At 47.4% G+C, this 27,968-nt stretch overlaps 1 protein-coding gene across 1 annotated transcript in view; it reads left to right on the top strand.

Moving 5' to 3' along the window:
* Positions 1 to 27,968, top strand: part of Ptprn2 (protein tyrosine phosphatase receptor type N2) — a 747,342-nt gene that overhangs the window by 703,287 nt on the left and 16,087 nt on the right. The window contains exons 18-21 of the mRNA XM_076920936.1: positions 13,145 to 13,264; positions 14,031 to 14,197; positions 19,055 to 19,108; positions 20,966 to 21,030. Of these exons, the coding sequence (XP_076777051.1) occupies positions 13,145 to 13,264; positions 14,031 to 14,197; positions 19,055 to 19,108; positions 20,966 to 21,030 (406 nt within the window). The remainder of the gene's footprint in view (positions 1 to 13,144; positions 13,265 to 14,030; positions 14,198 to 19,054; positions 19,109 to 20,965; positions 21,031 to 27,968) is intronic.

Raw genomic sequence — 27,968 nt, 5'->3', positions numbered from 1 at the left:
TTCTGCCTGGGCTGCTCCTACACTGACTGGCTAGCCCTCATGGCCATGTTTTTAAGATTCATCTACCCTATAGGGTCTTCTCTTCCTTCACCTTCTCTTCTATTCCCTAACATCCAGCCTCAGACCCCAAGCCCAGGAACTGAAACTCCATCTGCCTCTCTTCTGCCCAGTTATAGACTGTAGTTATCCAATCAGGGATGAGTTGAGGAGCAAGGTTCCTTAGCATCACTAGGTCTGTGTGAAGATCCTCTCATCTCTGAGGCACCCTGGACCAGTAATTAGCATTACAATACATAGCAACAGACCAAGTCTGGACAGTTTTAACTTAAGGTGCAAGGTTTGCACAACAAAGGCTGGTAAACTGTGGGAGAATTCAGCATAACAATACCTAGTAATAGACCAAGCCTCAACAAGCCTTTACACTGCAGTCTCTAACACTAGGAGGTTCATCTTTTAGCCAAGTTCATGGCTAAAGTCAGAGAGCTTAACTTGTCTTCTGCTTATTGTAGACTGCTGTTGTAATTGCTAAAGATGGTTCATTTCATCACTGTGCACTGACCATGGGACATTTTAGAGACAACTCTAATTGGAATTACCAAAGGAAAAAAATGTTAGACTGAGATGGAGTGAGGCACACTTTAATCCGAATTTAGCATAGAGTTCTGAGAGACAGAACGTCTTCCACTGGTAACAGCTATTCTACATCCAGAAGCACCCATGGCCTATAGGTTCTGTGCCTCAGGATGTCAGCACACTTGAGCTTGGTAGCTTGGTGAAGCCTTGGACAGGAATGCACGGAGAAGGAGAAGGAGGAGGAGGAGGAGGAGGAGGAGGAGGAGGAGGAGGAGGAGGAGGAGGAGGAGGAGGAGGAGAAGGAGAAAGAAGGAGGAGAAGGAGAAGGAAGGAGAAGGAGAAGGAGAAGGAGAAGGAGGAGGAGGAGGAGAAGGAGGAGAAGGAGAAGGAGAAGGAGAAGGAGAAGGAGACGGAGACGGAGACGGAGACGGAGACGGAGACGGAGACGGAGACGGAGACGGAGAAGGAGGAGAAGGAGAAGGAAGGAGGAGGAGGAGGAGGAGGAGGAGGAGGAGGAGGAGGAGGAGGAGGAGGAGAAGGAGAAGGAAGGAGAAGAAGGAGAAGGAAGGAGAAGGAAGGAGGAAGAGAAAAGAAGAAGAAGAAGAAGAAGAAGAAGAATAAGAAGAAGATGAAGAAGAAGAAGAAGAAGAAGAAAAAAAGGAGGAGGAGGAGGAGGAGGAGGAAGAGGAGGAGGAGGAGGAGGAGGAGGAGGAAGAGGAGGAGGAGGAGGAGGAGGAGGAGGAGGAGAAACAACAGTAGCTTACCACACCCCTTTCATCAGGATTCCTGATCCATACATGTGACTACTTCAGGGAGTAGCCAAGGTTACAGTTAGGAAATGTTCATGTCTGCAAGGTAAGCAGATTTTTACATGTACCCATCTCAAGGATGCCTTAGAAGAGTATAGCTAGGAACTGCATAACAGATAAAAGGGGGCATTCGCCTGCCAGTACCTGCAGATCCATCTGGTCAGCCACCATGCCATGTGTCTGAGGTGCCTACACCCACACAGCACAGCTTTTCCTCACTACCTGTCAAGTTAAGATTAGTATTCATAAAAACACAAATGGACAATTACCTTTTCTGCTGGCCAAGCAGCATGCACAGAGAAAGCCCCCACCATCTAAAGCTTCTCTCAGGCCAGAAAGCCTCCCACAGAAATGTGAGCATATTTTTGAGGGATAAAACTCCATATGCAATGCAGCACAGGCTTTGGGCTTCAGACCACAGGAAGGAGACGGTATCTTCCTCCTCCTCTGCACATGTGCACTCCGGGGCTTCAACAGGAACAGGTCTTTTGACCAAAGAACTAGAGACAATGTTACAGGAAGTTGCAACATAAAGCTTCTCTTCAAGAAAGCTTGGTGGGTGGCAGCAGCAAGGGGTGCTCACCCAGCCGCCTCCCAGTCATGGGTCAACTACATACCCTTGTTAGCCACGAGTGAATTTCTATGGGAAAGAGCAGGGTGGAGTAGTTTGAGGATGAAGAATGAAGAAAGGCCACAATCCTTTCTTACAGCTGCCGTGATTACACACAGTGAGCCAGTATCAAAGAATTCATTGTCAGCCCCAATGGCCAGAAGCCCCATAGCATAGTGGACTAGATCCCTGTGCCCATACTGAGAGAGGGTTCTTCTTGGGACTCTTCAGTTTAGGCATCATGACTGTTGGCAGCATCTGACTTCATCTCTACCACTCCATGGCTTTCTTGATTTTCATCCAGATTCTTCTGATCTAAACCCTATGCAATGGCCATCCTGAGTACTGTGACTTTATCTTATTTTAAACTCACTGTGCAGGCCAGATGGTCTTGAACTCCTGGTGCCCCACTTTCTAAATGCTGGGATTACAGGCATGTGTCTCCACACCTGGCACAGGTGCTGTTTCTGAGTGATGCCACATTTGCAGGTTTTGGCTGGACACAAGGGCCACCATCCATCTTCTAGGACTTTCTGAAGAGCTCACCAGCTCCATCCTCACACACTGTCAGCTCACGCATCCACTGCTGTGTCCACGCTGGGTACAGGCTTGATAAACTATGCTGTGGGAGAAATGATGACAGTATTAATTAAACTCTGTATGTCTTCAAGACAGGCACAAAGTTTGTCAAATATTTTCATTCTGCAGTTGGTCAGGTCTGTAGATGACAAACCCACAACAGAGAGGCGGACTGCTCCCTGGGGGCTGAGAGGCCTCAAGTTAACCCTTTCCAAGAAGCACCTAGAACTTCCTCCACAGGAGACAGAATAAACAGTCAGCAATGGATTTTTCTCAAAGACTAAACCATTTGAAAGAAGACAAACTTTAGGCTGGCTGTAACAACAATAAGCCTCTATGATCTCAGCACTTGGGAGGCTGAGGCAGGGGAATCACAATCTCAAGGTCAGCATAGGCAACAAAGTGAGACCCTGTCTAAAAAAAAAAAAAAAAAGAAAAAAGAAAGAAAAGAAGGAAGGAAGGAAGGAAGGAAGAAAGAAAGAAAGAAAGAAAGAAAGAAAGAAAGAAAGAAAGAGAATATATATATATATATATATATATATATATATATATATATATATATATATTGTCTAGCATGTGAAGAGGAGTTATATTGTCACAAGCAGGGCAGAGTCAGACTTTCCTCTCTCCTCTATGTTGCTTTCACTGTGTCTAGAACTTTGTGTCTGCTTCTGTGACCACAGTTCAGACAGTTGAAAAATACATGAGACCACCAGAGAATTCACGGGAGCAGCCAGGATAACAAAGTGTTCTACAGCCAACAAGGGAACGGGAACCCACTGAGGAGAGAGATAGGCAAGGGTCTTCAGCAGCCAGTGCCACACATGGTCTCCAGTCACCTGCCACACCATTGCTGCTGATGCCCCAGAAAACTTGGCCTGGAGGACTATGGTGGGTGGAAGAGACCCTGCGTCTTCCATCTTGGAAAGGCTGTTCATAAGCCAGTAGATTTTTTTTAAGTGGGAACATTCATTTAGACTTGTGAGGTTTACTGTTTTATTGGGGACTTCTGAGATAATTCCCAGGACCGCATAATTCTTCGTGTCCCTGTCTTTGATACACACAGCTTTCCCCCACCCTTCCCACCCCCCCCCCCATTGGTAAGTGTCTACAGCTCTCTGCAGAACATAAATCCATGCTTTGGTCTCTGTGCCTAGGATGTACAGGTCCCAGATCTTCCTCTAGAAAAGAATCTTCAGACTATAAGGTGTCTCCCACTTACCCACTGGGCAATGTGGAGTGGAAGACAGGTGTACATGTTAGGAGGGACAGAGACAGTAACCTTCAGTGCACACTCTCATGTGTAGGACCCATAAATGAGAAACCTGGTTTCATTTGACCACCTAACTATCCTATGGAGATACAGCACAAGCCTCTTGTGATATTGCCTGGGACATTTAAGAATTGTCGTAGTCACATATTGGAAGCAGAACCATAGGTGCCACGTGCACAGAGAGAAGAACCAGTGTTTAATGGGGACAGTGCTTCATCTTGGGAGGATGGGAATGTTCTGGAGACAGATAGTAGGAGTTGCTGCCCAATAGTGTGAATGTGTGTACTGTCTCCAAACTGAGCACTGTGGAACAGTAAATTGTACATTATACACATTTTACTACAGTTTAAAACATGAACCATGAGTTTGAGTCTGTCAAGGGGAAGCCGAGGTCCTGAAGCCAAGCCTGCCCTGCCAAGGCCACAGCTTGGTTAAGACAGAACACATTCTAAATCCAGATCCAGGTGACTTGCAAGTATGTTTTTATCACACCGTGCTTCTTACAAGTGCAGAGAACCCAGGGATGGGGCAGGTATTCCCTGTGAACACATCTATAAGGAGAAAAGAAAAAGGCAGATTCTGTTGTGCTCACTTTTGTCATCAGAGTTTAAGAAACAGTGCTTAGTCCTAAGGCATAGGCATGGAGAGCCCCAATCTTTATGTGTATGAAACGAATTGAAGGGTATGAAGGGTGTGGGTATTCCTGGAGAGAAATACCCGTGCATGCTCAGTGAAGAACTAAGGATGGCTACAGGTGCGGGAACAAGGAGCAGCCATGCAATGATCCACTCAGTTCTCATCACTGACCTCTGACACTTGGTCGGAGCACTTTGTCACTGTCCTCCTCAGCCTGTCCTGAGCACCTGCCTCTGAAAGCTATAGTTATATGATAAACCTGAGCAGAGAACCAGAGAGGCTGAAAAATGAAAATAAGGGAGTGTCCTCCCACATCACATCGACCTGGAAACCTGGGGACTGCAGTGATGTGGCAGAATGCTGATCTGAATGGTATAGAAGCTGCCCACAGCCCAGGCTCCTGTCTACTGTCTGGCCATCAGCTGTAGCACTCACTACCTTCACAATGTTCTTCTTCTCCAGCTAGGCTACAAATTGTCCCCAGTGCCACCAAGAGTCAAACCTTCCATCTTCTAGACACAGTTCCAGCATACCTCAGTAATGGTCCCCCACCAGGTCATTAAAATCATCTCAATCGCTGGATGGTAAGACCCATGGTTCCTCAGGTGCCGGCTGTCGTTCAGATTCATCCCAATGGTACTTGTGCCTCCAGGACAGACCTGTGTCCATCCATAAGCTTTGTCCTCTTACAACAGTTCTCATGAACTGGGGCTTGAATACAGATTTAATCGCATGACAGGATTCCAGGATGACTCATGTCCCCAGCTCCGTTTAGCTCCAGACACTCCTGGCAAAGCAGTCATGTCTGCCAATTCCTGTCCACTCTTGGTTGCTGGTGACAAGAAGGAGCCTCCGATTCACTGGCTCAGTGTTGAGATGAGGGAGGTGAGCTCAGAGCAGAGTGTTCACTGAAAAGTCCACATCTGAGGAACACGAAGGGAGCCAGAAATGAGGACAGTTCAGTGGGAAAACTTAACTTTCCAAGACATTGAATTCCAAGTGTTTCATCCCCTGGGTTTTGGATGCACATATTCACAACCTTCCAAAGGTAAAGCAAACAAACAACAGCAACAAACTCTCTACAGACTTCCTAACCTAAAGCTGGGCTTGTTCTGAGAGATGTGTCTATGATCATGGTCAGTGGCCATTACAGGAAGAAATGGCACATCCATTTCCTTTGTCACACAAACATTTAAATTAGGATGAGATTTTTTTTTAAAGATATATTTGTAGATCACGGCTCTGTCTTTCCCTTTCTTGCTGATGTGATAAAAAGAAATTCCCTTTGAGATCAATTTAAGGGAGGGAGGATTTATTTGGCTATGTTCGAGACTAGTCCATTAGAGCAGGGATGTCACAGTGACAGAAAGATGAGAGAACTGGTCAAACCACATCCACAGTCAAGAGCGGATGACAGCGAACACATGCATACCACATTCAGCTCCCAAACCCTGAAATGGTGCCTTCCATATTCAGGTGGGTCTTCCTACCACAATGAACTCAATTAAGAAAACACCTCAGAAATGTGGTCACAGGCCGACCTAATCTGCACACTTCCTGATTGAGAGCCCTCCCCTTCCCAGGCGATTCCACAGTGTGTCGAGTGGACAGTCAAAAAGCCAACAGCTGAAAGTATCCTGTACTTTTAGTAAAAGTAAATTTATTTATTTATTCACTTTACATCCCAAATCAGCCCCCCCTCCCAGTACCTCTCACACAGATCCTCCACCCATCCCCCCCCTTCTCCTCCAAGAAGGCTCTCCAGGTATCCCACTCCACCCCCACCCCAGCACATCAAGTAGTGACTGGCTAGTTTTTATGTGTCATAACAATTCCCTTTCCTCATCCCTGTCCTCCTCCTCCTCTTCTTCTTCCTCCTCTTCTTCCTCTTCCTCATCCTCCTCCTCTTCCTCTCCCTCCCCCTCCCCTTAGCTCACACCTGGAAAGAAGACAGGGGAGGGAGACAGAGAAGAGTATGGCACCCAACAGAAGCCCTTCTCTCTAAGGCGACCCCACACACACTCACTTGAAACTGGGCTGCAGGCTGGAGATGCAGATTTCTAAGTGACCCCCAGGTAACAGCATGCATGTGTCCAACAGCTGGCATCCAGTCCTCCTAAAATGTTTGCACATGGCTAAGTAGAAAGAACTTGAGTTTGTGGGAACTGCTGTGTTACAAGAGCCCTCCAATGATATGGTGGCCAACCCTAGACACAGAAAATCAGCTCAACAAACAAGCAGGCTGTTACGTGTGTTCAAGAGAATAGTTCGGTGGTTTCCAGTGAAGTACAATATTCCTTATTTTTTGTTTTCTCTTTTCCTTGGATAAAACATTACCAGAGAAAGCAAATAACAGGCAGAGGTATCTATCACTCCCCACCAGTCATCAGACTGTACCTTCATCTTCATGTGCTGCTTTATGTCACCTCTGTGAATCAGCTCTAAGTGGCTAGATACCACACTAATGTGTTTCCTCGCTAAGAAGATGTCAGAGTGTTGGCAAGATGGCTCAATGGATAATGGTGCTTGCTGCCAAGCCTGACACTCTGAGTTCAATCCCAGGGAACCCACATCACGGAAGGTGAGAACCGACTTCCACAAGCTGTCCTCTGATATCTACATGTATGCTGCTGTGGCATTTGCATGCATTACACACACACACACACACACACACACACACACACACACACACACACACGCACACACACGCACACGCATGCACGCGCACACACACACACACACGCACGCACACACACACACACACGCACACACACATGCACACGCACGCACGCGCACACACACACACACACACACACACACGCACACACGCACGCGCGCACACACACACACACGCACGCACACACACACACGCACACACACATGCACACGCACGCACGCGCACACACACACACACACACGCACACACGCACGCACACACAAATAAAAACTTTAAAGATGATATTAGGTCTGGATATGGTGGCATATATACCTATAATCCCAATACTCAGGAGACTAAGGCAGGAGGCTTGTGTCCTTGAGGCCAGCCTGAGACTGCAAGCACAATGCAGGACACGGGGCCCCTCTGTGTGCAGGATGTCCCAGACAAGCTGTTTCTATCTTTGATCTGCTTAGCCCAGGAATCATCAGTGAACGTCAGCCCTTGCCCCTCCCCCCAACATTCGCTCGGCATCCTCTTCACTGGGCTCAACCCAAAGCAAGCAGACATGCGATGCACAGTCATGATTGGGAAGTGCCGAGCTTTCTCTGGAGAAAAAGCTATCATCCAGGACAAACAGCTTCATCATGCTGCAAATATTCCTACCTTTAAAAAAAATCAGAAACCAGTTTTCCATGCATCCAAGCAGGTCGTGGGCAGACTCTAAGAACCTTTGATAATGATACATATAGTGTTCTTTTTGTTTTTTAAGTGGAGTGCTCACTGGAGGCAAATCTCTGCTGTCAATGTTTGAATATTTTTAAAGATTTATTTTTTATTTCGTATGCATGAATGCTTGTCTGCATGTATGTGTGTACACTGTGTGCATGGGGGACACTACAGGGTCCAGGCAAGGACATCAGATCCCCAGGGATGGAGATATAGGTGGCCATGTAGATGCTAGGAACTGAGTCTGGATCCTCTGCAAGAGCAGCAAGGTGCTCTTAATCACTGAGCCATGTCCCTAGCTCTACAATGATCCTTTTTAAAAACTGCATTGTGTTTTCAATTAAGCACAGACTGTATGGTTGAAATGGCAACAAGACTAGGATCTCAACTGTAGGAGATGAAGACCTAAAGGTATGAGCATGGGTAACTCAGAGTCAGGATAAAAGTGCCCATCGCAAGAGATCTGAGTAGAGAAAGTGTGTTCTACCCAAGGAACCAGGGATGCTGCCCCAAGGAAAGGCTTGACTTTTCCTTTACCTAGATCTCTTGCGGCTTTGACAGAGTGGTTTTGTTGTTGTTGCTGTTGTTGTTGTTGCTGTTGTTGTTACTGTTGTTGTTTTGTTTTTCAGTTTTACATATCTGTTGTGGTTGACTAGTGAATAAGATTTAAAAAGATGGCCATCTACTCAGTTCCCATTCTGTGTCGGAAATGCCTCAGGACCCCTCTCATCAGGGCCCACGGCACAGCATAATATTATGGGCTATCAGCATCCCATCTATAGAATTACAGAATTTACTCATTACAGCTGAAGGTTCACACAGTGGGCAACATCCCTTAACATGCGTGCATGCTCTGGACTCCGGAACACCACTCTTGAGTTTGACGCTTGAGCACCACATGTGAGTGGGCTGTAGGAGTTTGTTTCTCTGCCAGGCAGGGTACTCAGAAAGATGTCCTCTGCTGTGCTGGACATGTTTTCTGGGCCGATCGTGTCCCATGGTGTGAGTGACTGCTATTCTGTGTCTTGGCAGTTAGGAACTGAACATGGGGTTCCAACCTGCTCATCTCTTGTATCTCCTTTGATCTGTACCCAGAGCCAGAGGGCTCGGTTTTAGGGTGCACCATTTTTTTTATGTATTGAGGAACTTATCTACCTCTTCGTGCCCTGACCCCCCCCATGCACACAGCTGTAATGCTCCTTTTCTGTTTCTCACCAACATGTGTGTGTGCACGTGGGTGTGCATGTGCATGTGCGCACACTTGCATGCACGCATGTGTGTGTGTGCGTGTGTGTGCACGTGGGTGTGCATGTGCGTGTGTGAGTGTGCACGCACTCGTGTGTGTGTGTGTGCATGTGTGTGAGTGTGTGAGTGAGCATGCGCTCGTGTGTGTGTATGTGCATGCGTGTGTGCGTGTGTGCGCATGTGCGTGTGTGGATGTGCATGCACATGTATGTGCATGTGGGTGTGCACGTGCGCACATGTGTGTGTGGGTGTGCATGAACGTGTATGTGCACGTGGGTGTGCGTGTGCATGTGCATGCACGTGTGCATGCGCATGCGCTCATGTGTGTGTGTGTGTGTGTGTGTGTGAATGTATATGTATATACAAACATAGAGACTAGAGGGCAATACCAAGAGTCTTTCTCTATTTATATCCATCTCATTTTTTGAGACAGAGTCTCTCACTGAATCTAGAGCTTGCCAGAGAGTGCCAGAGACCCACCTGTCCTTGTCTGCCCAGCAGTGGGTTTATAGACAGGCATGAACCACCGTGCTGGAGATCTAAACTCAGATCTTTATGTTTTCCCCGTGGGCACTTCACTGGCCCTCCTAGTGTTACTGATGTTCACTTTCCTGGAGATCTAGTTGAACATCTTTCCTCACCAGTTGGCCATTTGCACATCCTAGAGACGATGTCTATTCAGACTCCTTCATTCCGGGTTGTTTTTCCTCTGCTAGTTAAATATGTAGTCACTCAAAGTGACTCTGAGGAGACACAGTGTTTCTTTTCATGTGCTTTAGTGGACCTTGGCTGGAATTCAAAAAGAACGGACATTTTTCAGCATTAGTGAACAGTGCAGTGATATAGTGATATAGTGTGAAAAGCACACTCATTTGCTTGACCTCCAGTGACAAAGTAGCACAAACTAGTCAGTTTAAAATATCTAAAACACTCTTCCACAGCTGTACAGGCCAAAGTTGGGAGCCCAAACATGGGCAAAGCCTGGAGAGAATCCCTGCAGCTCCTGGCATACTTTGGCTTGCAGCTATATCCTTCCCACCCCACCCATCTTTCTTGGCTGCATCTGTCACTACCCGCTGTCGTCCTTTCTGTAAGGGAGCTATCCTGGGGAATTAGAATGGGCTTTCCTCTAACAGGGCCTTATCAATTCTATATTTCAATAGCAATCTTGTCTTCAAACAGGGTGGCAGGTACAAGAGCTTAGGGCTCCAATGTGACTTTTGGGAGAGACACAGTTCAACCCATAGTGGAGAACAATAGAGTTTCAAGTCAAAATGGGTTTTTGTGTCAGTAAACTTACTCAGTTGGGTTAAGTAACAACCAAAGAATGCCTTTCATGTTGAGTAGATAAATGGCCTAAATTACTTCCTTCGATTCTTTCCGTTCATTTGTTGCTGAGCAACCCTAATGAGGATCCCTCTGCAAGGTAGCTAGACCAAGTGTCATCGGAAGTTTCTGCACCTCTGGTAGACAGGACAAGACTGGCATCAGGTTTGATGGTTTTACTTCTGCCAAGATCCACTGGGTGGCCTTTGTCTGTGATGCAGAAAGAAGTCTTAAAGGCAGACTCCTGGTGCCCAGACATGCAGGTGACACTGCTCAGATCATCTGATGGCCTCAGTGGAGGTTTCAAGGGGAGACACTGCGTTTGAGGCCAATGCACAAGATGGGGCACCCCCAGCTCTTCCCTAGCCCACAGCCCACAGCCTAAAGTCTGTACCTGGGACCCAGAACCAAAGGTTCCGTCCCTTCTCATCATCCCCGCAGATTTGCCTCCAAGACCAGGTGGAGGTCTTTCTTACTGCCTGGAAATCGTGACTCACTGTGACTCTGCAAGGAGAGGGAGTCATGGATGGAACTGCAGACTCCTGGACTTGACACAACCCCTGCCTATGCTCGGGACTCCCTGTCTCGGAGGTCTCTACTCAAATGCCTCACACCTATGTTAGACAGCTGAGGAGAAGACCAGGAATGTGAATGTTCTACTCTCTGGTGTTCAGGCAGAAGAAAGTTCCAGAAACATGAGAAATTATATTGATTCGTCACTTACAGAAACTTGTCAGGATGAACAAATGTGGAGAGATTGAAATTGACTTGGCTGAAATCTTCTAGCACCCCACATTCCCACCCAAAGTCTGAATTAAAACCACTGGCTAGACAATGTCGGTGGAGACCAAGGCTGGAGACATGGGTAGTGAGGGCCCTGGTTTCCTGCCTTGGAAGGGACGTGAGAAAATGTCACTAGACTTTTACAAGTAGCTTTTGCCCAGCCTGGCTTCGATCTATCTGATTTAGTAAATTCCCTCTTTGCCTTTGTACATACTGACCTAAAAAGAAATATTATCCCCTAGGGTGCCTTTGAGATTGTTTGTTTAAATTAAGTTTCATTTGGATTTAATCTTAACCAAATCTTCAGAGAGCCAGGCAGGCGCCCTGGACAGAAGCACTGTGTGCGCTCGAACCAATCAGAGAGGCTGTAGAACCTGGAGGACCCCTCTGCAAACGAAGGGCTCGGTAATGTCACACGCGGGCAGCGCAGGCGGCGTGCTAGATGATGGTTTATGGTCTAGATCATTGTATTTTTATTACACTCATAAAATCTGTGTTTCTCCTCATTTTCGTAATGGCTTCAATGAGCAATGAGCGCCTCCGCTTTCCAAAGGCACAGTAAATCGTTCGTGATGGGAGCCCTGGTTTGGCGGACCAGGTTGGAAAGCTTACAGTAGGAAACACACTCAGAATTCTCATCTTACCGGACTGGCACTGGGGCAAAAAGATGTGCGTGGGCCCAAGTGTGATTCGTACTTATTTGCAGGCTTTTTCGTAAATACTTCAGGAGGTTTCCATTAAATTCCAATATAAATGATACACAGCGAGATGCCTTAAGAGTATTGACTCTTTGGAATCCCACAGGAATATGAATCGATATGGAGGGAGGAAAACATGCGTGCATGTCTGACTTTTAAGATGTAATTTAATGGAGGAATCTAATAACCTGAATGCTGTTGAGAAAGCATTTTCTGTGTGACATGCGTGTGCTCCTTAAATAACAAGATCTTAATCGGATTTTTACATCTGCATTTTAAAAAAGTGGAAGCTTCCTTGGATACCAATTTTACACCTAAACGCAGGTGTAGATGCTTCTGTGATGTTAATTTGAGCAGGGAGATCAAACTGCTCTTCATCTCGTACTGTGCTGTGTTGTGCTGCACACGCCAGGCCTGAGTAGCACCCTCGTAAACACCTGCGACATTAAACACAAAGGTTTGCAACTTGAAGTGAGAGGTCGTGTTTACAAAAACGGTGACTGAGGGGCCTTTCAGCGTGACAAGGATGTGTGTGCTGTGTGTGTGTGTTCACTATGGCTTAGATGTAAGTTATTAACTAAGTTTTGGATTGTTCTCATCTGAATGGTACACAATGTTTGGGCAGACTCTGTGCTGCAATGTGAATAAAGGCTCCCCCAGAGCCCACTTCCGATAGGAGGATAGCTAGCTCCCTGATCATCATGGGGACCAACATGACCATCAAACAAGCAAGCAGGCAAACAAACAAACAAGCAAACAAACAAACCAATGGCAACTGCCTTTAGTCTGCTTGCAGAACAGGGTGCTTTTCACCAGGCTCATCCAGCCTGAACCAGTTATGTGTTATATTCTAGAAAGTTTCTTTTCTAGACCAAATGTTGTGGGGCGTGATGACACATTCCTCAAATCCAGCGGAGGCAGACAGATGTCTGTGAGTCTGAGACCAGCCTGGCCTTCATAGCGAGTTCCAGGCCACACGGTGAGACTCTGCCTCAAAAAGTAAAGTTGGGAAGCAACAGCCAAGGAGTATCTGGGTTGAGCACAAAACTCATTGAATGTTTTTTTTTTTAAAGTATCTCATGGAACCTATAGAACATAGAGGTAATGTACTCAGAGGGGTGAAAGCAGCTGCAGAGTGCAGGATCTAAGGAGAAATGAGTCCCCCATAAGTGGGATAATTGGGAACTGTCTCTGATGGTAGTAACCACAGTTCTGTGTCACCTGCAGATGGTGTGGGAAAGCGGGTGTGCCGTCATTGTCATGCTGACACCCCTCTCCGAGAACGGCGTCCGGCAGTGCCATCACTACTGGCCTGATGAGGGCTCCAACCTCTACCATGTCTACGAGGTACCGGGACCGGGTGCCTACTCAGGGGCCTGGCAAGAAGCACATGTCTATAGTCCTCGTTAACAACCTGACCTGTGGGGCTAGGACATCCCCAGGGAGGGCTGTCAGCACCTTTGACTTCAGAGAGATTCAAGTATTATGTAGCCAAGAGACCCAATGCCTTACGCTACTACCTAGTTAGGGGTAAACTCAGTAATAAATGTAGGCGTTCCATATCACAATTGTATGAAGTCTAAAGGCTGATGGGGGGGGGGGAAGATTGTCCAGCGTGCAAAGGTAGCTCAGGTTTCAAATATCAAGTATTCAAGCAAGATCCATTTTCACAGAGAATGCTGCCTATATCCTAGTGGCTGCTGGGTTTTCTTACCTGAGCCATGGATCTGTCTGACATTTTTTTTCTTTTTGTGAGGGGCAGATTTCCCTTGCTGGGTTTCCTACACATACCAGATGAAGACACTAACTGTGGTATTTAAGCTAGGAAGGACTCACATGTGGACCATGTTAGAGGTTTCACAGGAGCCCTCACAGGGTATGAATGGGAAGCCATAGTCTCTAACCTAGGGAGATACAAGACTACTCCATATCTGTTGACTCTTATGTTCACTGATCTATACTAGGCGCCCGTTAAACTCGGAGTGGAGAGGGGACCTTGGGGCAAAGCAGACGTCACCTGTCTGTGTCCTCACCATAGTCTCCTCTCTCCCCAAACACACCACTGCGTTCTGTAGTCTTGAGCTCACATGCTTTGCTACTCTGTCCCCACCAGGTCAATCTAGTCTCTGAGCACATATGGTGCCAGGATTTCCTGGTGAGAAGCTTTTACCTGAAGAACCTGCAGACCAACGAGACTCGCACGGTGACCCAGTTCCACTTCCTGAGTTGGTATGACCAGGGAGTCCCTTCCTCCACGAGGTCACTCCTGGATTTCCGCAGGTAAAACCAAGAGCGTGCTGCAAACTGTTGCGGTTAGAGCATGCGCAGACAGGCCAAGGGCGTGTGGGCTGGGCCAGGTCTCTCAGGTTTTGAGAGGCTGCCTTCAATGTAACAACTGGGCAGGAAGAGGAAGGGAGAGAGGGAAGAGTGTGGTAAATGTTCCTCTTCAGTATAAGTTACTGTCCATCACTAGTGGTGATAAAGGTGAGGTAGCAGGTATTGTAGAGCAAGTGTGGGCATAATTTGAGAAGATCCTGAAACCCACCTAAGACTTATATTCCATATAGTTTAGTAAAGTCAGATTTTTAAAATTTGGGTACTCATCTGCCAGCCAAGGAAATTTTGCCAGGGAAAGGCCAGGTCCTAGAATAGAGAGTCTTATATAAAAGCCTAAATATACCGAGCACATGAATGTGTATGTGTGTTTAGTACAGTTCCGAAAGCGACAGTCTTTTTTTTTAATGCACTCTAGTTTTTTGTTTGTTTGTTGCTCAGAATCAGCCAGCCGTCCAAAATATTGTCTCCTTTCAAAGTGTCTTTATTGAGCTGTTGAGATGAATGCTAGACTTTCTTACAGGAAGATATTGATGGTGTTAAAAAAGAAAGAAAAATGTGAGGTCAATGCACTGTTTGCTCATATACCGGCGATAGGTCAGTGCCCCCCAAAATGGTAATAAGTGCAGAGATGTCTTACCTGTGTCAGTGCCAAGTTCTGTGTCCCACATGTAGCTAACTGGAAGCCCACCCACACTGCAGATTCTCAGACAAGGAATTAGGGAGCCAGGGCACAGCCGTTTTACAAACTGTTGTATCACCAGATGATACATATGACAGCCAGTTCTTTGTCCTAGAGCCTGAAGTCAAGGAGAGTGTTGAGATAGAAACAGAGCCAAGGCGGGCTTGGGCTGTGTAAATTCGTATCTTAAAAATTCTAAAGCTTGGCATGATGCTACTTTCTTTGCCTTCTAGTCCACACTGAAAAAAAAAATATATATATATATTTGCAGACAGGGTCTCCCTATGTAGCCTCTGGCTGTCCTGGAACTACATAAGCCAGGTTGGCCTCAAACTCACAGAGATCTGCCTGCCTCTGCCTTTCAAATGCTGGGAATAAAATTTCTTTGTCTGAATGAGTCATTCTTTGGAAAGAAATTCCATGAAAGAGTTTGAGGAAAGACAGGAATTTGGTATCGGCCAGTGGCTCCTGCCCAGCCGTCATCTACCCTATAGGAGCATTCAGAAACCCGAGAACATCCAAGCTTCAGCTCTTTGCTTCCCACCCTAATTTCCTAGCCACTAGACCCTTCCCAGTACAGACCTCCTAAAGATACACATAGGAAGTCTCCTGCTCATGACTGGCAAAGTGGATGCAGCTATGCAGATAGCTATGCAGCTATGCAGATAGCTGTCCATCTCACTACCCGTCTCTAAGTGCATCCAAGGGGTTTGCACATATATGTGTATAGGCCCATGTCTGTATTCATATATGGAATGAAACATACCCATATCCAGCCCTCAAAGTTCATGACACATCATGGAGAAAGTCAGAATCCCCAGGTCTCCCCAACTCCAGAGTCTGATGAGGCAAGATCCAAGGTGTCTGTAACATCATGTAGAAAACAGACTCGGGGCCCCGTGTTGCAGGTTTCAGTGGGAGAGAAAGCTTTCCTTGAACCTTTGCACAGGACCCAACAGCTCAACTGAGGGCCCTCTCACCTTTTCTTATTCCTAGATAGTTGACACAAATGACCATACTCTCTGGATATCCTGGCTTAGAAATCAGATTGCCAGTGTCAGCTGGATGGAAAGGAAGCCGCCTCTGTGGACCCTGTCTTTGTCAGGGGAGGGGGCTCTAGTCCTGGAACAATAGCCTAGTGTTCTCAGCAGGCCTGGGGTGTGCGTCAGGCACCCAAGATGTGTAATTAACTGTTGCTGGAGCCCAGGGGGCTCACATTTACACTTTAAAGAGAAACTGCTAAGAGATAATTAGAGTCACATGTAAGGGCTTGGCTCTACAAACCTCTCTTCTCTCCCAGTCTCTGTGTTCTCCCTCCCTCCTTCCCTCTCCTCCTTTTCTCCCTCCCCTCCCCTCCTCTCTGCACCTCTTGCTGTGTTCCATGCATCCACTAACGCTGCTCACTGTCAAACCGACAAACCCTTACTTTGCCAGCTACTTAGCGGTGGCCGGTGTCATTTTTGTGACGTTGCAGCTAGTAATATGAGCCCAGTTGCATAGTCACAAAAGTGATCATTGGAAACTGTGACTGCAGCAGGGACATGGGGGCCCCTCTCTGAGCCTCTAACGACCTCACCTGACTTTGCTTGCTGTTCGTTTGCATGGCGACTCACTCAGTGACCAAGGGTTGGTTTGTATTGCTAACGGTTCCTTCTTGGGGAGATCCTTCTGCAAAAGTCCACATAGTATATCCATTTCTGCTCAATGTCGGAGACCTCGCTTGCTGGTAACCTGTCTAAGAGCAAAATGAGACAGCCGTGTATTGCTCATCTTCATGAACCAACCAGCCTTTGCATCTCAGGTCCTCGGATGAACACATGGGCTCTCTCTCTGTGATGGTTTTGCTTTTCTATCTGTGGTATTTCACGCTGTAATAACCCGTGGTTCCTTGTTAATAAAGTTCTAAGCTATAACGCCACAAGTATTTCCATCCACTGTGTCTCCCACCCAGCCTGGGGTTGCATGTAAATATGTCTGGCACAGGGTAGGGTCTGGTGTGGGTATAATTTCAGTGAGATCTCTCAAAGGCTTCCTGTGGCAACCAATCGGGAGAAAACATACCTTAAGCCTCCTGTAGAGAAAGATAGGGCCATGGGAATGGAGATCTGAGTGGCAACCACTTAGCCTGGGTCACACTCCTACCTAGAGAGATTGTGGGTACACTCTGCCACTGTGGGTATGAGAGTTAACAGCTCTGCTTCACAGATCCCTTTTCTTACTGTGCATCTTCTATTCTTGCTCCCATCTGGAAGGCAACACAGAGTAAACCTGGTGACTAGCTATTTGTGGGCATACAGTTTCCCAACCCACAGTAGCTAAGCATACAATGTGGCCAGGAGTCAAAGGCATGGGTCTGTGGTTGTTTCTGATAGCAGGGGAACTCTGAAGAAAAAGAAAGAGCTTTGAGAGGAAAACTATCCCATGAGCCTGGTTTCTGGTCTTACAGAGCTTCATGCCTGCCAGACAAGGGCTCCACCATTGCCACACCTCAGCCCTTGGCACAGGCTCTAGTGTCTTTAGCACCTGTGTGTCAGAGCTGGAACCCAGTGGGGAACAGGAAACTTTAGCAGGAGAGGCAAGTGGGCCTGCTTTCTAACCTGGTTATCCTCCGCATCCTGATCTCCCTTCGAGGGAGTTTGTCTCTGGTGTCTCACCTCCTCCCATGATGCACCTCACACCCATGACCACAAAAGGCATTCTCAGAAAGGACCAAGAGAGAGCTTGTTTTGCCCTCATAGTTCCGAGAACTCTCTCTTTTCGGAGCCTCGGTGGGTGGTCCCGAGGCTCTAAGATGCTGCAGGTTTTTTACAGATTATAGAGCTGCCACAGATCAAGTGCAGCTGAAAACAGCTTTGAACATGACCTGTCTGTAGGGGGGCATATCTTATCTGGGCTCTGCATCTGCCCTTCAATTCCCATTTGCTAGTCCCGTTGTGGGAGAGGGGGCAACTCAGACTTCTATCAGAAGTGGCTAAGTCTAGTAACACTGCAGTAGAAGTCAAATAATAAAAAAGGAAAAAAGAAAAGGAAAGAAAAGCTTTCTGATATTGGGCCGCCTGGTACTAAATTATCTACTCAGTGCATGGGCCATAGGACACAGGCTGCTGCCCCCTCCCCCTGGTCCTCTCTGCTTGGAGGCTTGCGGCCACAGCTGATTGATTTCCACTCTCCACACACTGTCACCGTGCTTGGGCAGCAAAGAAACGTGACATATTCCCATTTCTGGTTCAAAGGGAAACTTTTTTTTTCTGTATTGTCGATTTTTTTTTCTTTCTAATTTGAGTCTCATGGCAGTAGGTCACACGGCAGATTCTAGAAGATTCACCCTCATCATACTATTTTTTCCCCCTTCCAGCAAACTCAGATAGATCCTGTCTTTGCTTTTCTTGGTAAGAATATTTTACTGAGAATTTTAATGTGCTTTGAAAACGTGTTTTGTTGTTTTGCTGATTTAAAGAGCAATGCTTGGCCATTGTACTATGAATGGAAAACCAGCCTTCTGGTTGAGATATGATTTGGGTGACAATGCTTTGTATATCTCATGGATAGTACTATGGGTCCAAACTTGTACAGTGAAGTCATTTTTAAAAACACCCCCAATTTAAAAAAATAGAAAAACCATCTTGAGCTCCCTGGAGTGTCCCCCAATATTTACATACTTGCCTCAAGCTAGCAGATAAGGTAGAACCTTTAGGATGTTGCTTTTAGATATAAGAACGTTCTATTTCAGTGTGATGAATAGATTATAAGACATTATGAACAAGCAGGACAAAAACTCAAGAGTTTCCCAACAGGAGCCCAGTCACTGGACTCATACATCAGGAGAGAAGAAAGAGGGCCTGAGGGGTAAGGCCCAGAAGGTACAGGCCTGGCTCCTGTACTGGTGTCCCAAAGCCTAGAGGTCACACTGGCAAGGGGAGAAAAAAACACTCACTATGGATGTGTAAGATGTGTTTCTAAAGCTTGTTGAGCAAGTTGCCATTGAAAGGAGAAACACACCACTGAGCTAGCTACGTAAATCTTCATTCTCTGCGTCTTATGGACTTTGTGCTGGGGCTTGCTAGAGTTTGGATGACAGAGTCTTGGCATACCACTATAACTTTCATCTCTCTTTATTTCAGAAAAGTGAACAAATGCTACCGAGGCCGCTCTTGTCCGATAATTGTCCATTGCAGGCAAGTATAACTCAACATGGATTAAAATTTTCTGTTTCAAAGCATAACAGATACCATTGCAGTGCAGCCGAGCTTTCTGACTGACTGGTGAACGTATCTAGCTGGTCTCTCTAAGGGGAACCACAGATATAAGCTTAATTTGCCATTCTGTTTGGCTAGAGGACTCTGTGGATCTTTTTTTGCCTTTGCACATGGACTAAATAGTACCATAGGCCGTCTTCTACTTCTAAACGCCTACACACAAATGCCTTATTTTTTTCTTAAACTCTCCTGATGCCACAAAAACTTGAGGACCACAGGTTCAGGCATGTGTCTTTATCCCAGTCACAAGGTGAAGACCAGAGATTCAATGGGAATGGTCTGTAAAGGCAGAGCCACTGCCACCACACTGCTTTTAGTGCCTGAGCCTTTGCAAAACTTCAGTGACTACAGCCAATGTCATACCAGTGATTGCTCAGAGGACGTTCAGCTCATCAGATCTGTCTCTACCGGATCCCATACTCAACAATTCATGGTGAAGAATTTACTGTCTCATAGAACATGCCTTTCTACCTGGAATGAAGAAGATCTGATTCCAAAGATCAAGCAGCACGTGTGTGTGTGTGTGTGGTGTGTGTGTGGTGTGTGTGTGTGTGTGTGTGTGTGTGTGTGTATCTGTGCAAATGCTTCTTTCTGCCTTTGAACAGGAAGTGAAAATAGCCTATGGCTTTATGTCCCACAAAGCAAAGCATCTTTCATCTGTAAATGCACTAAGATAAGTTGCAGTTTGTTGGAAGATTTGCATATTGTTTCTTAAAACATTCCGAATCTATGCCACATGCCGAAGTGAACCATGTCAGGCTCGAGGATGTCAGCAGCTCCTAGTTACAGCACTGAGGATCCCAAAAAGCCCGCATGCAAATGAGAGCACAGTGTGAAGAGTCCCCTTTGCCAGCTCCAGCTTTGCTGCATTTGGGGAGAAGCTGTGAACACTAAGGCAAGGACTCTCCACTTGAAAACGATGACTGGGAGCCTTCCCAACCCCCCTGGGAGCCACAGTGCTAAGTCTTCAGTAGATGCTTCCCCTTAAAGTTGTAGCAGATTTGCCAAAAGTCTACATGCCGTAGCATCCGTAGCATCCGTAGCATCCTCCGTTTAGGAGAGGCCAGGTGTATGAGGACAAAACACAGCAGTAACACCTGCGTGAGATTCACGTCTCCGTGAGAGGAGATGACGCTGCCCCACTGTTCCTGTAGAAAGGCATTTTCCTTTCTTTATCCACTTGCAACTGTAAAGAGATGATTCAAAACATGATTTCTGCGATATGACCTTCAAGATGATTTTTACAACTCCAGTCATAGCTGGTGGCAGGAGGGAGACATGAGAGGGTGGTGCTTCTTGAAGAATACAATCAAGAAATGAATGGAAGGTACACTTCTCCCCCCAGAAGGGAGGACGCCTTGAAAAGGATAGCCATGCTTTGACAGGAGTGGGATGGGCATCCTGCTCTGCCATCCAGACTTCTCCACCTGGCTGCCTGCTGGTTCGGACTCACAGGATACTATCAGGGATGGTAGAAGGCAAATACCATCTACTTCCAGCACCAGGAAGCTTCTTTTCATTTTCCCCCCTGACAAAATTGGCCACATCTGAGAGTAGAGGGTGGGCAAGGAGAAACAGTGTTCTGAGAGAAACATTCCTGGTCCTGCTTCTTCCTGACGGTGTGTGCGTGTGTCCTTTGCCCTCTCTCCCTCTAACATGTCGTCTCCCTTGCTCTCCCAGCCCCACTTGAGAATGAGGAAGGACTTGGCTCCTGGCTTTGCTGAGCCTGCTCACCCAGGGTAGGCAGCCTTTCACTCTCTCTCCTTCTGTTGACAGTGACGGCGCGGGCAGGAGTGGAACCTACGTCCTGATTGACATGGTTCTCAATAAGATGGCCAAAGGTGAGAGACGGATGGTGTTGCTATGGCAACATGGGGAGCACTCTCCACAGGAGGCCTTGGAGAAAATTAGCCTATTGCTGTCCCTTTCCTGAGTCAAGTGGTGTTGAGGCTGTCTGCAGCAAGTGTGTTTGTTTTTGAGGTTCGTTCTTTATTTTTGGTGGAACCAATGCACATAGTATGTCTGCAATAAAGGTCTGCCCTGTGCAGCTTGATGCAATGTGAGGAGGCCAGAGGGCAGCCTTGGACCTTCAAATCCTGCCGTAGGTCAGCACATCCTTGCAGCACTTGGTGCAACCTTCTGTTGCTGTTTACTGGTTTTGCAAGGTGTGATTCAGATTTCTAATATCACCAGATTTTATTACCACCAGTATGCAGATTCGGGGTGTGTGTGTGTGTGTGTGTGTGTGTGTCCCAGCTTCACACAGGCTAAGTATGCACCGCACTTCTGAGCCACACCCTGGCCCCTCACCAGTCCTCTAACACTCTCTTTAAGACTCAAAGTGGGATGCAGGCCTAGGACATGGGTCCTAGGAAGACACATAAAGCCTGTCTCTCAAGAGGACTTCAGGCATTCCTGTGCTGGGTTTTGAACAGTCTAACCTAATACTTGACCCACAGTAACCCTTTCTATATCTATAATGACCTAGCAATTGTCCTGTTGAATTTAGACCATTGTAGAAAAGGAGACCAGGGATAAAGTTAAAGGAGAGGGATCTATCCTCCCCTGGGACCTGCACTCCAGGCAGAGCTACTAGGAAGGCTCAGTACCTGCCTGCCTGCCTTCACCTTGCCCCTCCTGGCTGACTCATCCCATAGGTCCTGGAAGCACAGAGCTGGGTAGCACAGTACAGTCTCCCTCAACCGTGAACATATGGGCATGCCACACTGCCTGGAGTTGGCATCTTTCACACCTCACGCTCCGTCCTTGCCTGGCTACTGTAGCAGATCCTGATGGTACAGGTGGATTCCTGTGCGTCTCACAACAATGCTAGCACTCCCCACTGTGCTTTCCCCTGGTGAGAAGAAAAGGGAAGGGATAGAGCACAGCAAGGCAGAGAAAGGAAAGGAGAAGGAAGGTGGGAGAGAGGGAAGGAGAGGAAGGAAATGGGTAGAAGGAGAAGGGAAGAGGGAGAGGAAGTACCCCCAGGCAGATGTGAAAGAATAAAGCAGTATCCAATGTTCACACAGAGGCCTGAAGCATCTGCAGAGGGACCTGGGCTAAAATTAAAGCCAAGCACTTGAGCCATCCTGAGGCTCCAGCTTCTCCTGCTGGCTCTGGGGCAATGGCTCTGTTCTCTGAACCCCACCCCTGCTAAGCTACTTGCAGGAAGACGCACAGACAAAAGCCCAAGCACAATACAGAGGTTCTGTTGGTTGCTGGCCGCTTTTGTTTGGCAGGGCAACATAACACAACCTTAACGTTTTTCTTAAAATTTTCTTTCTCCTTACCTATGGATGCTGCTCTGGCTCATTTGAAAAATCTTTCTTTTTCTTTGCGAACGTGCAGCCATTGGCGCCAGCGGGATTCACATACTCCTTCCCTTGTTGCTCGTCCTGTATTTGCTCTCATGAACATAATATTTTCCTTCTGTTACACCAAAATTCCCTCAGAACGATACAGACAATTTTAGCTAGATGTTTTCTTCTTTCATGGCTGTGCTTGCAGTGTGCTATAAAAAGCTCTTTGGCAAACATTTATTTCATGCAAAAAGATGGCGAACAGCAGGGTGAGCTCTTAACGTACCAGCCAGGGTTGGGCCCTAGTGGGGAACACTGGGTTGGTGTGATCTGGTGTGGGGTTTTAGTGACTCCAGTCACCTCCTAGAGAAAGAAGCAAGGGCAGTCAGTTTGTCAGGCCCAGGGGGTGGGCTAACTGTCGTCGGTCGGCCCCGGTCTACCATTTGCTAGCTCCATTCTACCATGTAATATCAGATTCCATTTAAAGTGTGGACTCTGTGCTCACAATGCAAGACCATCCATGTGGAACTGGTCAGAGCCAGCAGGGTCCCTGTTCTCCAGGCTCCATTACCAATACTGACCTGCTCCCCTTCCCCCCAGGGGTCTGCAGTGTGAAATCCCCTGACCTGGGGCCTGGCTAGGGTCTCAAGAGAGATCAAAGGGCAGGCAGCTCCTCACAGACTGAGGTGGGCCTTTCCCAGGCCACCACCCCTAGAGGCCGCTGGGGTTTTGTCCAGGGCGGCTGGGATGCCTTTGTCTGGCCTGAGAAGCTGGAGGCCCATGTTGCCAACCCAGCGTTCATCAAATGATCAGAGGCCCAAAGACCTGGGCTGCAGCCTTTCTTCCCGGTTCCCTTTCTTAAAATAAATGAATTGCAGGAGCAGCAAAGAAAGCCTTTGCAAAGCCGGCCTGTGCAGCCCGCGCTGTCCTCAGAGTCCTCCGCCCTGCGCGCCCAGCTGCACCCAACGGCTCTCATTCACACAGCCATTCAGGGATTAAGGTCCTCGGGCCTAGCACAAGGGCTAGAAGAATGGAGTTGGAATAATTTAAGTTCTTTCCACGCTGTCTGGTTTGTTAGCCAGTAGACAATGATGTACTTGGAAATCAAAGTAAATGGACCCCCGCTCTGGAAGAGCCGAGTTGCACATAGGTAATAGGGTCTGACGATCACAGTTATATGTTGTTTGCTGCGGCAAATGCCATCTCCAACTCGGAAGAGATGCATGGGGATCTCCCGCTGAAGTGTTTGGTTCTCACCTGGCCAGGTGTGCCTGTGGTTTTTACACACACACACACACACCGCCGCTTCCTAAGCTTGTGCTTTCTATCTTTCTGTTCAACCCTAATGTCCCCTTACCCAGGGCTTCTTCCTATTTCCTTGCGAAGTTCGAACGGAAAGTGGTCCAAGCATCCATGGCTGAGTCACCACAGCACCGGGACCCATAGAGCTCTGGCATTAAGTATCTCTCCGGCAGGGCAGCACAGGCGCACAGAACATGACTGCAAGGTTTTAGCAACATTCCTAGCAGGAGTTTGGGGGAGGAAAGGGTCCCTTGACCTCCAGAGGAGGCACAGACCTGCTTCGAAGAGAGACCATCAGCCAGAACTCCCTACACTGTCAGTCAGAACTCTCTACACTGTCAGCCAGATCTCCCTGAGTTGTGGCCCTGGAGCTTCAGTACATGAAATACAGAGCAAGGAAGGTGCTTCTTGTTGGTCAGCGACAGGCTTGAAGCTGTCCCTTCCAGCGTGGTTCTCTGACCTCCATGTCCTGCACAAACATGTAGTAGCATAGGCTTATGCTAGCACACATGGCTGTGCAGTGAAGTCAGTCAGAGTAGATGGAAATAACTGTACAGCACCAGGCTCCTCCTCAATAACCATCTCTCTACCCACTCTCACTGCCCCCAGGGTGACATCTCTTGTAAGATGTGCAGCTTGTGACTGGCCCAGGTATCTCACGCCTGGGGAAGCCTGGTCTGTTCACCCTTCTACACCTGGCTGACTTCCTTAGCACAGCATTTCCATGTTCCCCTGCAACAGACTAATCAAAATTAGTTGCAGAGCAGGCCACGTTTGGCTCATCTGTTGACAGGCCCTGGTCTGTTTGTAACTTGGGGCTGTGTCCCAGATGTGCAAGGTCGGCTGGAATCCCCGTTTGGAACTGTTTTGAGTGTGTGTATGTGTCCAGGAGTGGGATGGCTGAGTCAGGTGTCACCATGGCTGTCCCCCTCCCCCACATCCCACCCCCCCACACACACATTCCCACACTGCTGTGCAGGGTTCCATTCTGCCCACATGTGCTGTGCGCTACTGCTCCGCTCGGTTCTGTTTTCCTAAGGTATTTACTTTCAATTTTTATATTTGATAAACATACATTATATATTATATGCTGACAAAATTCTCCCTCACTTTCCTACCCTCTCTAGTCTTCCCACCTCATTAGTCCCTCCCCTTCCCCCTAGATACCTTCCCATCTACCTTCACATCCCACATGTGAGGGTTTATGTATATGTATAAAACCAGAGAGCCACAAAGGAGAGAAAAATCACTCATCTTTTTGAGCTTCATTTACTTAGGACTGTCTCCAGTCACATCCATTTTCCTACAAACAACAGGACTTCATTTTTCACTAAGGCTCAAAAAGTGAGGTTGTGGTTGCTGCACTGCCTCTGTCCATTTGTCTATTGGTGGACACCTGGGTTGGTCCTGTAGCTGAGCTAGTCTGAATTCTGCTACAGTCAACACTGGTGTACAAGTATCTCTGTGATGTGTTGACCCGGAGCCCTTTGGGTAAGTACTGAGGGGTGCTGAAGCTTATCATATGGAAGATGTATTAGTTAGTTTGTTAGTTAGTTTGTTTGTCTGTCTGTCTGTCTGTTTGTTTTAGACAGCTCTATGCTGGCTTCCACAGTGGCTAACTGGTTTACATTCTCATTGGTAGCACACGTGGGCTCCCCTGTGCTCGCCAGCATTTGTTATTACTTACTTCCTCAATGACCGCCATTCTGTCTGTTATTTTTCTGTTTGGGGTCGTTAGCCCTTGGTGAGTATGATGTCATCACATTGCGGCTTTGCTTCCGTTTCCCTCCCAACCTGTGACGTTCAGCATCTCACAGGCTCACCTGCCATTGATAGATCCTCTGGGGGAAAATGGTGGTTCCACCCTTTGCTTGTCTGTGAGCTGAAACCACTTGTTTTCTTGTAAGGATTCTTTCTATATTATGAATATTAATCCCTAGCAGATGCGTGGTTGGCACCTCATCTTTCTCCATGTAGCAGGGTTTCCTTGTCATCTTGGCTGTGTTCTTTGTTGCACAAAAGAATTTGAAGCTTTCCAGGTTATCTTTTAAAATGTTTTTCCCCCAAAATCTTTTCCTCTGTTGCTGTGAATCCAAGGTCACAGAGAGTCCTCATTTTCCTATGAGAGAAGTTAACTTTTAGCAGTAGGCCTGAGCAGCAGATGGAGGCCTGCCTTAGGAGCCAAGCATGATTACAACCCAAAGAGACCCCTGAAGGCTAGTACACAGAGCCATACAACACAGCACTATCTGCATAGGCAGGAACAGAGCATCTTCCCCAACTAATAACATATGGCTCATTGAACATCTATAAAGATGGCACTCCTAAGGAGCTACACTGTTTAATATGTAATCATATATACCTACCTGAGATTATAAAGATGGCTGGAGAGATGTCTCTGTGGGTAAAGGCTCTTATCTAGGCCTGACAACCTGAGTTTAATCCCTCAGGATGAAAGAAGTAATAACCCTTTCTTTCTACAGGCCCAGCCCCTGCCAAGCCTCCCTGCTCCCCAACCCCATGTCCTGCTCCAGTAACTTCTGGGCTAGCCTCCCTACCCCATTCCATCCCTCTGGATCTACCTTCACAGTGTAAGTGTAGTGTCAGACAAAACACCTTGGATGCCTGCCTTGCCTGAGAGGCCCTTCCAGCTATTGTCAATCCCTGGCTCCTTCAGAGCTACAGAACACAGGACTTTGTCTCTTTAGGATCTATGTTTATCTTTTGTGTATGTGAGTATTCTTTCTGCATGTAAGTGCACCCTGTGCATGCCCAATCTGCAAGGAGGCCAAAAGAGCGCATCAGATACGCTGGAATGCCAGTTACAGGTAGTTATGAGCTGTGTGTGCTGGGAATTAAACCCAGGTCCTTTGTAAAAGCAGCAAGGGTTCCTAACCAGGGGGCCATGCTCTAGCTCCACATAGGACCTTTTCATGTGTTCTAGGTCATGGGTGTGACTTCCCTCCCCATCATTTCATGGGGCACGCTGTGTCTTATGAGCACATGGTCATAATCACAGTGCTGTTTATCCTTTCAGAGAACCCAAGCTTAAAACATGAAGGTGCCCTGCCAGCCCGTCCAACACACAGCCTGTCCACTAAGCACATATGACCAGCGCAGCATCTGGGACCACACAATGTTTGCTGTGTCAGTGGCTGGCTATAGTTTGTAGCTGTCTAGACCTGTTGTGGAGCTCAGGGAAGACCCACAAGCCATTTTTTCACAGGAATAAGGAAACCTGCCTACTGTATTGAAAGCTGACAGAGTAAGCCTTGAGGACTTTGCTGACTTGCCCAGAGACCTTCAGTTGGCCAAGTTCAGCTGCAGAGACCTGCTCTTCCTAAAAAAGAGGCCAGAGCCCACAAGGAAAGAGCTATAGAAGTGTGGCCTTTGATATGTTCCAGGGTAGAGGGAAGGTCAATGGGGACTAGCCTGGGCTATGATGAACCACCTGGAGGAAGGAGGACTGAGGGCAGGAATGGCTGATAGCAAATCTGTTTTACTCCCACAGCCTGGAATTACAAAAGAAAAGACAGCATGTGTGGATGGTCACATGGCTACTGGCCATGGAGACAAGAGGACTAGAAGATCTAAGATCTGGGGTAGAGGCAGGTCAGACTTGGAGTCTACAGGAGTAGCTAGCATCCACTGGCATAGCATCAGAGGGCTGGCACAAAGGAAAAGCTGTGCTCAGGACCAGCTCATATGTGGTTTAGACAGACAGATGGGGCAGATTGCAAAGAAATAGGAATGCTTCAAGTACCGGCAGTAAGAGAAAGGCACAGATGGCCACAACCTGTCTTCACAATGGAGATAGCCTGCCTCACAGCTCAAGCGAGTTCCGGTTTTAAAAGACAGATTAAAGGGGCCAGGTTAAAGGAGCCCCACCCCTTCTCTGGAATAGCCAGTTGTGTACTGTGTGTGTCCGGCCTGTGCAGGTCCCCTGCTGCCCACATCTCCTCTGCACATTTCTTCTGAGCTTCTAGAGTGTCTGAGGTAGTGATTAGGGCATCGTGGTGACATCATTGCTACATGGAATACATATCTTAGAAGCTGGGAGCCAGACGTGTTCCATACCAGACAACAGGGTGAGAGTTCTGGTACATGGCTGTCCCTGCACAGCCTTTATGATAGACAGAGAAAGTGCTTATCTACTGGGAAGGGTTGAGATTACTACA

Source organism: Arvicanthis niloticus, chromosome 23 (genome assembly GCF_011762505.2).
Source record: "Arvicanthis niloticus isolate mArvNil1 chromosome 23, mArvNil1.pat.X, whole genome shotgun sequence".
Lineage (NCBI taxonomy): Eukaryota > Metazoa > Chordata > Mammalia > Rodentia > Muridae > Arvicanthis > Arvicanthis niloticus.
Note: the sequence above shows the minus strand (reverse complement) of the source record. Positions and strands in the feature narration are given on the sequence as shown.